The sequence below is a fragment of the Pleuronectes platessa genome, chromosome 13 (genome assembly GCF_947347685.1).
Source record: "Pleuronectes platessa chromosome 13, fPlePla1.1, whole genome shotgun sequence".
NCBI lineage: Eukaryota > Metazoa > Chordata > Actinopteri > Pleuronectiformes > Pleuronectidae > Pleuronectes > Pleuronectes platessa.
The window spans coordinates 17,001,955-17,014,580 of NC_070638.1; the positions used below are offsets into that span (position 1 = coordinate 17,001,955).

General features: G+C 41.8%; 2 protein-coding genes across 2 annotated transcripts in view; both read left to right on the plus strand.

The window, feature by feature from the left end:
• Positions 1-3,572, plus strand: part of LOC128454526 (angiopoietin-related protein 3) — a 6,109-nt gene extending 2,537 nt beyond the window's left edge. The window contains exons 3-7 of the mRNA XM_053437943.1: positions 481-598; positions 1,031-1,144; positions 1,228-1,323; positions 1,905-2,177; positions 2,275-3,572. Of these exons, the coding sequence (XP_053293918.1) occupies positions 481-598; positions 1,031-1,144; positions 1,228-1,323; positions 1,905-2,177; positions 2,275-2,486 (813 nt within the window). The 3' untranslated portion in view covers positions 2,487-3,572. The remainder of the gene's footprint in view (positions 1-480; positions 599-1,030; positions 1,145-1,227; positions 1,324-1,904; positions 2,178-2,274) is intronic.
• A 147-nt stretch (positions 3,573-3,719) lies between these two features.
• Positions 3,720-12,542, plus strand: LOC128454525 (phosphoglucomutase-1). Its single transcript, XM_053437942.1, has 11 exons — positions 3,720-4,466; positions 5,961-6,123; positions 6,746-6,892; positions 7,036-7,161; positions 8,509-8,699; positions 8,839-8,993; positions 9,251-9,366; positions 9,462-9,597; positions 10,122-10,305; positions 10,443-10,571; positions 11,282-12,542. Exons 1-11 carry the CDS (start codon positions 4,209-4,211, stop codon positions 11,369-11,371), a joined length of 1,695 nt encoding a protein of 564 aa, XP_053293917.1. The 5' UTR covers positions 3,720-4,208; the 3' UTR covers positions 11,372-12,542.
• The last annotated feature ends 84 nt before the right edge of the window (positions 12,543-12,626 follow it).

Sequence of the window (12,626 nt, forward strand, 5' to 3'; positions counted from 1 at the left end):
TAAAGAAATTGTACTTTTATTGTTTTTGGTGATGTTTGTCAGTGCGTGACTTGTTTTGGTCTTCTTTTACTTGCCCTCAACCAAATTGCCTTTTTGGATTAATACAGTTGTATTGTATTGCAACATTAAAGGGAAAAACTTCTCCAACACACATCATATATGTATATATATATTTATTCATATTTAATATAATAACCCTAACTGTTCAAAGGAGAAGTGCCAAAAAACATATTATCAACACAAAATATTTAAATTCTGAGCCGTCATCATCATACCATTGCACCTGTCATAAGAAACTTTTATATGTTTAAGTCTTTAGAGCTGAAAATTCTGATCAACTGGAAAATTTCTACTTTTGCAGAATAACAACCCACAGCAGGGATTATTTGGAATTGCTACTTAATCCACAGTTTCTTTTCTGACCTGTCATGAGGATTATATCTGCAGACTAAAGGGTTTCTCCAACATTTTTATTTCCAGCTAACAGTCAACAGATTAGCCCAAGAGACCATTGAGAGGATGCCTGAGACCTTCAACCCTGAAGCTCCGACACTCAGCCCTTTTCTCAACTCAAACTCTACAGGCAACACAGAGATGCGTAAGAATGATAATAAAAGATGAAGAAATGTTGAAAGTGATGTTTGGACTTGGTTTCTTTTTTCACAGCATTCAGTATTTAGTATTCTGTAAAGACTTTAACTTAAGTAATAAATCCTTCTGTGTCAATGCCCATGATATTAAAATGAGTCCTGTCAATTTCCTGCAATTTTATGCCTCACATTTATCCAGTTTCATGGAGTCACAGCAGGGAGCTGCCTGCTGTGTCCGCAGCCTCAGTACTTACTGAGCTATCAATTATCCTTCACACATTTAGCACAGACACTGCTGCTGACGAGAACTGTTCACTCTCTGTTCACAGTATCTGCACCAGATCAACAGTTTGCAGTTAAATTATGTAGTATGACAAATTATAAATAATATACAGAAGACTTTTAAGTTGGACATTAATTGTGTCCTCATTTTTATTTAGATCTATCATCAGACTGCAGCGAGCTGTTCAACAGAGGGGAGCGAGTCAGTGGCGTCTACGCCATGAGACCCAACGGATCGGAGCCTTTCATGGCCTTTTGTGACATGAGCAGAGGTAATCCAAGTTTCATTCAAAAGGACACTTTTCTACAGCACTCTGCTTTTATATCATGTGGTATGTTTTATTTTTTCATTTAGATTATGGAGTGACAGTCGTCCAGCGAAGGAGGGATGGTTCTGTGAATTTTGACCAAACCTGGGAGAAGTATGAAAACGGGTTTGGGGATTTTCAAGGTAAGAGACACACAACTAAACATCACATGGTCCAACACTGATCTAATTTTTTTTTCATGATTATGAGATTTGTCGCTTTATGAACCCTGTTATTACCTCCGCCAAGGAGGTTATGTTTTCATCTGCGTATTTACCAGTGTGTTAGTTAGCAGGATTACTCAAAAGTTACAGGACAGATTTTTCCATGAAACTTGGTGGAAGGATGCAGTAAGGGTCATGGAAGAACGCATGGAATTTTGGTCTGGACCAGGAGGCAGATCCAGGAATTTTTTTTTCAAGATCTTTCTTTATGAGGGCATGTTTTATTGGTTTCCCAGAGAATAATTAATGGATCTATTTAGTTGAGTGATATTTATGAGTGTGTGAAATCTGGTGCAGATCCAAATAAAAATGTTGATCTGGAGAATTTAAATGGGGTTTCATAAGGGGAGTGTTGGGCCTTGGCGAAGGGATGCACGCTACTCGTACCATTGTAGTTAAAAGAACTGAGTGTCCCTGTGCATGGAAGTGTGTGTGTATCATGTCTGTATTGTTGAAACCAGCTCTGAGCTGCCCCCCCCCTCCTTCTGTCTCTCTCACAGGAGAGTTTTGGCTGGGTCTCAAGAAGTTCCATGCTCTCGCCGCTCAGGGCGCCTCTGTCCTTCACATCCAGCTGGAAGACTGGAAGCAGAGCAAACACTTCATGGAATACAGATTTAACATCGAGGGTCCGGAGAGCAACTACACCATTCACCTCACGCACCTGTCTGGAGAATTGCCAGACCCCATGGGCAACCACACCGGGATGATGTTCTCCACCAAGGACAGGGACAATGACAACCACCAGGACTTCAACTGCGCCCGCATCTACTCAGGTACAGCAGAAGTCGAATTGTTCCGCAAATCAATGGGTAAATGAGTTCTTGTCATCCATTATTGATTATTGGTTGTACAACGTGTAATTTCTTCCAGGTGGATGGTGGTTCAACGCCTGTGGAGACACCAACCTGAATGGCAGATATTTTCCTGTGAGACCAAAGGGGCGTTCGGAGCGTAGGAGGGGGATTCAGTGGAAGTCCGGTCGAAAAGCTTCTTACACCTTCAAGCTCACAGAGATTTCACTGCACCGAGGGGCTCCACCTTCCTCCACCTCATCTGCCTCTGAGTCAGGCGTCCCTCTCTGATCCAGCACCAAAAACAACACTCAAAACAAACCAGCATCGAACAGTGGCCTCTGCAGGACAGACTTGGCAGTGCTTCAAGTGGGGCAGCCGTGGTTTTTAAAGGCTACGGGCAGAGAGGAAACTGCTTTCCTCCGAGTGTCGAGTCCTAAAAGATATAAATCGGTCACATATGACGAGTTTTACAATTCTGAGTGCCCCTGTGTCCTGAAGAGATGAAAGAATGGGTTTCTCCCTATCACCAGGACACTGTGCGCTTAGTCTGAAGAAAATAGTAGAAAATCTAAATGTATTGGGATATCCAAAACACAATTAATCACATTAAGCTTATTGTTAAGAATAAATACATCTTCACTTACAGTATCTCAGACGTTAAAGGGTATGGAGAAGGAGCTAGAACACAAAGCCACATATGAGCAGGTGTATATTGGGTCACATTGACTCACAGTGAACTGCAGTGGTTCCAATAGGGGAGGTGGGACCCATTGAGGAAGTCACAAGATACATCCAGGGGATCGAAAGGGAATTAACAGTGAAGGATCTGATTGTTTCTTTCATTGACTCTTTGAAATACTGTACAGATGTACCCCATCCGTCCTTACAATATAAGTGCAACTGAGAGTTGGGGTCCCACAAAGACATGGCTTGATTTTGAGGGCTCGATAATCAATGAAACTCGGGAACCACTGCTATAAATAACATTCATCATTACTTTACATTTTACTCTATTTTTGATACATTTGCTATATTTTTATTTAACTTAAAAACATACATGATGTTGACTTTCCATAATGCTAATATTAATTTGGGTGCAGATATTCCTAATATATCGCGCTAATGTTCCCTCTGATCAGACAAACACTGTCCAAGACTGATAGACTGTGGGTTGCTAATTGTCTGCAGATCTGCCACAGGATGGTTCTTCTCTGTCAGCAGGATTTGATCTGTAGAATGACTGTAGTAGACAAATGACCAGTGCATGTTCTTGTTACTGCTACACACTGAAACTTTCTCTATGTTGCACTGAGAGGTCGCTCTCTTTTGTACTGTGTTGCAAGATGCCCTGAATAAACTCTAGAGAGCAGTGTTGTTCCGTCTCACGCAGATAGTTCAATTAGATAAATGATGTTGCCTAAAACCACATATAAGTGTCAGTATGTGCTTCTAATGATTCTCTAATCACAGGTCTCACTCTCTGTCTTCACACTCAGCTTAGAGAAAAGGGTCAATGGTGAAAACCCGACCAACACTGTCCATAGCAAATTTGGCAAGTGCATCTTTGATGAGAGATGTCATCCTTCATTTTGCATTTCATTTCTTCATGCACAGCTGCAGCCCTGAACAGTTGGACAAATTGCTCCCATAACAGTTCAGTAGCTTCCAGTCAGACACACCCAAACAAACACACACACACACACACACGCACAACTTTGTGCCTGGGCCTGCAGCCTTGACAGTGATCCTCCTGCACATGTGTGAAGGAGCGTCTTCAGTTACTGCCTCTGCACATGCATTAGTCTGAAAGGTTATTTTGGGCCGCAGAAAGCACCACAGTAACTCTGGGCTTCTGTGAAATAATAGGAGGAGTCAGGCTGTTACCCTCCTATTCTGCCCCTGTGTGCTGCTTCCCCCCAATGTCGACTGACAGGGGATTTCCCTCCAAACAAGAGGTTCCCCAAGCTCTTTGCGCCGCAGCACTAGGTTGGATCTTCATTTTTTAAAACAATGGACAACATTCCTCTGCAAGTGTTGACCGTCCCCACGGCCCCCTACCCTGACCAGAGGCCCGGGACCAGCGGCCTCAGGAAAAGAGTCTTTGTCTTTCAGTCCAGGAGGAACTATCTGCACAACTTCATCCAGAGTATCTTCTCCTCCATTGACCTGCGTGACCGCCAGGGCTCCACGATCGTGGTCGGGGGAGACGGACGCTTCTTTAATCGAACGGCAATTGAGGTCATTGTGCAGATGGCAGCTGCCAACGGGGTCAGTGTCAGCATGTGTGCGGACTTACTTGCCTTGTTTGTTTGTGTGTGTGTGTGTGTGTGTGTGCATGCTGGAAGGTGTGTGCACGTGTGAAGGGGTGCGCACCGGGGTAGATGTGTCACTGTGTGTAGATCACCTCATGCGTGTCAATGTCACCTGCCCTCATCTCCTGATCGCTTTTCATTGGCTCTACCAGCTTCATGTGTTGTTGGTGTTCACCTAGAGTTGAGTTCTATCACTTAAAAGTTATGTATCTTTGGCCAAATTCTAGTCCCACAAAACAATAAATAAAAAATACATACACACCACCAACCTTAATGTTAGGTTTTTTTGTGTTTACTAATTAATTGGACTCACAAAAATGTAATCATCGTAACTCTCTGTCGTTTTGTATTTGCTTTGTGTGAAAGGGATTGACAATACAATCCTAACTCGAGGTGCAATTACTACACATCTACTCTCAACCATATTAAATAGTCTTCCTAAAGTCAAAGTAATGTCTAAAATGTGATTTAAATTAAACCATAAAAGCTGGAGATTAGTCTCTTTTACCATTTTCCCAGGTGTGAAGCCAATCAAAACTTTTTAGAAAACCAGTAAGTGAACCTTTATTTAAATGTACTGTCTCTAAGGTTATAGGCCTTTGCACATCAACAGATAACTAACATGCTATAATGGGAAAAATTATTACATAAGCTTTGGTGCTTTAGTAAAAATTATACTAAAGCCACTTATATACTTATATATATTATATATACTTATATATTGTATGTTGAAGTATCTTTATCGGGATAGCGATGTCAGTCAGTTGGTCAGCCCACCACTTTTGTCTGGATTGAAACTTCTCAGCAACTATCAGATGGACGTCCATACAATGTTGAACATACATTCCTGCACTTTTGGATGAGATGATACAACTTTCCCTTTTCATCTAGTACCATGATGTCATTTTTTATTTGTTCACCATTTTATTTGACAACACTGAAAATCTGCATCCCATCAACCTCACCTGCCCAAGCACTGCCATTGTAGTGTATCAGCATGTCACTATGTGCACATGGGCAATGGAGGACACTGATAGGAGAAAATATTCTGCTGTAAAGACCGGAAAAATCTATGAATATTGCCTTTCAGCCATAAACCTCAGTAGCTGCTGCAACTGCAGCTCCTGGCTTCTCTGTGGTCTTCAGATAGAAACATATGAAACCTATTTTGTTTTGAATTCTCCTGTTAGCACCTGCTCTCTGTGCTCCTCCGGTTTAAATTACAGAAGCCTCAAGCTTCTGGTGCTTTCTTTGTATGGACATTCTGGCAATCTGAGTGGGATTTGAAATACACTCACACATAACTGGACTGGTTCTTGACAAGCCGCAACTGTGAAATTCTGATCCCACCTACTGGCATGACACATTTACATCCCTCCCCAACTCAGATATATTAAAGATACACACTCACGCCGGACGATTCACTCACACCTGCGTGACTTTCTCTCAGGTGGGCCATCTGATCATCGGACACCATGGGATAATGTCCACCCCAGCCATCTCCTGTGTGGTAAGGAAATACAAAGCCATCGGGGGCATCATCCTCACTGCCAGCCATAACCCCGGTGGACCTGATGGAGACTTTGGCATTAAGTTCAACACTGCCAATGGAGGTACGGTAACTGAGGAGGGTGAATGCAGAAGTGTTGAATAGTGTTACGAGCCTGTGAAGTCAGGAGTTTAACACGCCTGTAAAAGCTCTCGTTCTGACACGTCCTGCGGACACAGGACCCAAAAATAACGTTATGACTGGATGAAGACATAAATGTGAAACAAAGTTCAAGCACCTCAAAACAGTCAGCACAGTTCTAGCATTAAAACAAATCATATGAAGCAATAATATGATGGATACAAATGGCGCCATCTTGCACAATTGGAGCCAGAGCCTGCAAGGTAGAAATCGCGCAATAGAGCTGCGGGAGCACAACCAATCACGAGTCAGTCTAAGCTGTCAATCATGCTCACAGTGAACATTTAGAAAAATTAGTTTGATGTATATTTTGACTTTTTAGCATGGTCCATGTCCCATCCATTAACATAGAGGAGGCAGGATGAAATCACCTTTACTGCAGCCAGCCACCAGTTGGCGTTCAAAACGTAAAGCCATCGATTTGGCTCTTGGGAGCTATTCATGTCTTCCATCTTTATATACAGTCTATGTTACGGGTATGTGGTTTTGACAGCAAACTACATGTGAATATCAATGTAAAACCAAAGTTCATCTTTCATATTTAGGTCCAGCTAAGGAGGCTGTCACAAACAAGATCTTTCAACTCAGCAGAACCATTGAGGAGTTCGCCATCTGCCCTGGACTCCGACTGGATCTGACCACCCTCGGGAAACAGATGTTTGATCTGGAGAACAAGTTCAAACCATTTACTGGTGAAATGCAGCATGCGTCTGTCACCCATCACATCATGTTGACTGCTGTGATGACAACAATTCATTTATTTGTTGATATTAAACACAAGCTGAAATCAGTGACAGCTAAAACATTTCTGTTCCTCATCTGTGTTTGTGTTCAGTGGAAATTGTGGACTCGGTGGAATCCTACGCCAACTTGTTGAGGAATATCTTTGACTTCGCGGCCCTGAAGGAGCTTCTGTCTGGAAAGAACCACATCAAGATAAGACTGGATGCCATGCACGGGGGTGAGAGAGGAGCACGACATCACATTGGGATATTCTCCGTTACACTGTAAACTAATGACAGAAAGATGGTATGAATGATATCAGCACCAGTTAATAGTAGTAGTAGTAGTAGTAGTGGCAGAACTTGTAATAAGAAGAAGAAGACGAAGAATTGTGAGATATACTCGGTAATGTAGAAAGAAAGGGAGAGAGGATAAAAGATGTAAAATTCTTGATTCAGTTGGATTCAATTGCTGTATTATTAACAATTTAACATATATGTAACTGTTGTGAGTTTGAAAGCAGACCGAGCCCCTTGCTTCATGTCAGCATCTCAACCTCTATTCCCCTCATCCTTTGAATATAATAAAGACACAACTGACTTTATTATAGATATAGATATTAAGATTATTCGTACAATATTGACTCAGTGTTTTTTCTCTTTCTAACTGGGTCGTCTGTTTTCAAGCAACATGTTCATGATTCTCATGTTCCTCACTTTGTTTGCATGAGGTCAAATGTGAAGGACGAGTCAAGTCGCTGGTCAGTGGTTGGTCACTCAGACACCAAAACATCCGACGATTGCGTGATGTTTTGGTGGAATTCAGTTTCGCAAGTAAATAATGACAGTGAGCAAAGTGTGCCAGACTGGGGGAAAAACAAAGAAAGACCACATGTAGTTTTTGAATCCTGTTCTACAGAGACTGGTTCTCGACTTTGTTCTGGCAGTGGAGAGGTGACATGGCGTTGAAGGAACCTTCCAACAATTCCTGACGATTGGGTTACTAAAGCTATTTCCAGAGTCCCCAAACACCGAAACTGAAACTATAGTGGTTGAACAGTTCCAACGACCCCCTCAAGCTGCATACACACACCATCACAATAACAACAAACTCCTCACAAAAAGTTATACATATATATATATAATGTAAGAAAAATGTACATGGTATATTCATATTTTGTGAGGGTATTCTTACCATGTACCAAACATCCACACTATAAACCTGGTATTTGTCACAAAACATAGATATGTTGTTTGCTTTGCCTCCTAAAATATCGAGTACAGGATGAGCCCCCAGCAAGGAAGTTATATTTTCAGCCATGTCCATGCGTTTGTTGGCTGGTTTGGTTATTTGTAAGCACGTTTACACAAAAACAACTTCATAAATGTCCATGAAACTTGGTGGAAGGATTTTTATTGAAGATCTAGATCAGGGGGTGGATCCAGGAAGTTATTTAAACTTTCTTTAACATTGTGAGATATGGAGTTTTACTGTTGGCCGTTTGCGGAGATGTGCACTCTACTGAGTGACATTCTAGTTCTTCCTCTCTTAACCCCTGTCTCTTCCACTTCTGCCTGCTCCCCAGTGGTAGGACCATATGTGAGGAGGATAATGTGTGAGGAGCTGGGCTGCCCGGCCAATTCTGCCATTAACTGTGTCCCACTGGAAGATTTTGGGGGTCAACACCCCGACCCTAACCTCACCTACGCTGTGGATCTGGTTGAGAGCATGAGAGATGGACAGTACGATTTCGGTGCAGCTTTTGATGGAGACGGGGTGTGCAAATACATATTTTTCTGCTTTTTTCCCCATTAATAAATTCAAGTCGATAAAAAAGTTATATTTCTAATTCACATCTAGAACCTGGCCCTGAAGACCTTGACCTCTAACCTCTGACCGTCTGCCTGCGTTATAGGACCGTAACATGATCCTTGGTAAACATGGCTTTTTCGTCTCCCCCTCTGACTCTGTGGCTGTGATCGCTGACAACATCTTCTGCATCCCGTACTTCCAGCATACAGGGGTGAGAGGCTTCGCTCGCAGCATGCCCACAAGTGCAGCCTTAGACAGGTAAAACCTTGGCCTGGCTTTCACCTATCACTGTCAAAACCAAACAGCCTCTTGTTTTCCCAGTTGTGGCCAAGTCAAACTTTGTATACTTTAAGATTATACAATTTAAATACAATTTAATCAGTGCATGTAAGACAAAGATATACATGGACAGGTATAAATTATTAATGTTATATTATTATGGTGTTGCCTCTTATTGCTGTTGCAAAGGTTCTCTGAGCTTTCTTAGAATACTATTTGGCTCTATTTCCCTTCAGAGTAGCCAGTGCAACAAAAATAGAGCTCTATGAAACTCCCACTGGGTGGAAGTTCTTTGGGAACCTGATGGATGCAGGCCGACTGTCTCTCTGTGGAGAGGAAAGCTTTGGTACAGGTAATGTATTTTCTTCAGCAAGTTGTTAGATCAAAACATGCTTATCTGAAATACCATAGGAGTGGAAGAGAAGCTGTCCTCATATCCACTTTCAGGTGGAGACCATATTAGGGAGAAGGATGGGCTCTGGGCCGTGCTGGCATGGCTGTCCATCTTGGCCACCAGGAGGCAGTGTGTGGACGATATTGTCAAGGACCACTGGCTGAAATATGGAAGAAATTACTTCACCAGGTGAGATGGTAATGTGAGACACTCTCCTTCTTGCTACTTTGACATCGTGGGCCATATTTCTAACTAACTTCTGTTTATAAAAAATGTATGGTTGGCAAGATAGAAAAACAGTGAAACAGTTGTAAATTATTTCAGAGAATAGCTATTTTCACAGTGCCTCATGTAGATGGAAGTATAAGAAAAGATAGGATGAACTACATCTCAAATTAGAACAGGATATGACTGACATCTACTGGACATTATATGCCATTGTACATTCTGTCAAACCGTGCACTGTGCGGTTGATTAAGATTTAAATCATGATATGAGGGATTCTACGGCCTCTTACATAGCAGCAAAAAAAACGACCTATTTAGTACTTTGGGGTTTTAGTTTTTATTTAGGATAAGAGCAAAAGCTGTACACTCTGTTACAGAAGAAAATCACAATTCAACGGAATACATCAAGATAAAGATGAGAATGAAGAAACATATCGATAACGCACTTCCTCCTTTGTTATTAAAATCAGCTATTGTTTGTTGCAGATATGACTATGAGAATGTAGAAATAGATGCGGCCTGTGAGATGATGGAGGATTTGGAGATCATGATTTCCGACAAGGCCTTCTTGAGGAAGAGATTCGCTGTGGAGGACAAAATCTACCAAGTGGAAAAAGCGGACAACTTCGAGTACACAGATCCTGTAGACAGCACCATCTCCAGGAACCAGGTTCATGTCACACACTCAGCTACAGTGATGAGCTTGTCATGTGTGCAGGATGAGTCCTGTGGTGTTTTGGGCTCTTGTCAGCATCCGAGTCAGTTTGCTGTCCTTACGCGATCTGTGCTGGGCTGTTTTCCCTGCAGGGTCTGCGGATAATCTTCTCTGATGGTTCTCGGATCATCTACAGACTTAGCGGGACAGGTAGTGAAGGAGCAACAGTTCGAATCTACATTGACAGCTATGAGAAGGAACACATTTTTGAAGACACTCAGGTACGGAAGATGACCATTCATCCATGTTCATCTGAAAATTCTAGATTAGTTATCTCTTATTAGTTATGACACCCAGTATAACGCATACCATCAACAAGGGTTAATAGTTTCCTGAAATTCAATCAGTTATTGCCCACTCATAGATATAAGTCCCCTGTTCTTTTTGATTAAAATCGTTAAATTATATCCTGAGAAGCTGGCAAAATGTACAAAAACTTGCTAAAAGCTCGAATCTTATTGACATCTAATATTAAAGAGATCCTTTGTTCGCATCCACACCAACATTTAATGGATTCCTCCTTGGCCTATTTCCCACCCCTCCACCAAGCTGCAAGGAAATCAGTTTTTGCATCATCCTGCTGACAACCAACAAATAGCCAAATGGCCTGTCTGACAACGTCAAAGAAAGTGAAAAGAGAAATTCCAGGATCTGCCCCCTGATCTGGATCCGCACTCAGACTTAATATTTCATTGCCAGACCCATACCCATCCCTCCACTGAGTTAGATGGTAATCAGTTCTGTAGTTTTTGTGTACTTCAAATCAACAAACAAACAAACAAACCAACAGATAAATGGAGAGGGGTGAAAACATAACCTCCTTGACAGAGGTATAAAACAATATTTATTTTAATTGACAATCCAGGAGGAAACGCTCTATGGCAGCTGCACTTTCTTAAGTCTCTAACATGATCGTCCTTGTTTGCAACAGGTGATGCTGTCGCCCCTGGCAACAATTGCTTTGAAGATTTCCAAGCTCCATCACAGGACAGGTCGAAGTGGCCCATCGGTCATCACATGATTCCTCCCACATGTTACTCCCTAGTGATGCTACAGAGTGATGCCCTATTGTTTTGCTTTCCAGATTTTTTGTACAAACCGAGCTTAAATACCAAGTGGAGCTGCACATCATGCTTTAGTTTGCAATTTGATTTGACTTTTACTCAGCGACTGTCTCTGTGAAACATTAAACCGCTTTTTATTTTTGGTTTATGTGTGACAGCTGGCACGTGCACACATAGACATCAAAGGGGGCTTGAGCCCCTGCCCTTTTTCTTCGTCGACAGGGGCGGCTGTGGCTGAACGGGTAGAGCTGATGACTAACCAGAAGGTTGTCTGTTCATTCCCAGTCGCCCCCACCTGCATGCCGAAATGACCTTGGGCAAGATGCTGAATCCCCAAACTGCCCCTCATAGTAAATGTGCAGAGGAGTCGAGGAGTTTATATCAGAGTATAATCAGAGTTTGTCCTTTTAAGCCTTAGGTGCTGCACGCAAGTATATACTGAAAGTCAAATCAGTTTGGAAAGCACTGACCAGTGTGATGGACAAACTGTTGTTGTCAGATTTTTTAATTGAGACCCTTTTTTAATTACAGCACACAATAACAATAACAGTCTATAATACTTTTGTATAATTTCTATAATACCTTTTTGTCTAGTTTCATAGAGAGTTCATATTTGTCTGACTGATTGTGATAACTGATGAAAAGGCATCCATGTACAGTAATATGGGAAATTGTGGGTGTGATACATTGAAATGCAGCAAGATGCAATGTCCAATCGTTGACTGCTTAATCAAATTCAAATCGTGAGTCTAGTGAAGGTGTACTTGTGAGCACACAGTCATCTGCAGTCATGTCATATAGGCAGCACCTCCCACCTCCCAGCTCCTCCCGTGCTTGTGTGGAGGTGAATTGTGATGAACAAAAGAGTTAGGTACCAGTGCCTCCAGTTTACATATAATCAGGCAAAAGACAAAAACAAATGTAGTTAACTTGTTTCTTGCTAATGCACTCGCATGAGCTATAGCTAATGCAATAAGTTAAGGCCTATAGGCTAATGCTTCTGTACTTAAGGGGAGACCCTACAGGTGAATACAGTCAAAGTCCTGCCTTAAAAAGTAACTGCATCATTTTGATTGTAGGATCCTCATCTAATAACAATTCATTCTACTTGTTTGTTGTATGCTGATAGATCTTTATCAATGATACAGAGAGTCCTACACTGAAACTAAGTCCTTGCACCAGTTATTATGTGTGTGTGTTATTCTAAATATA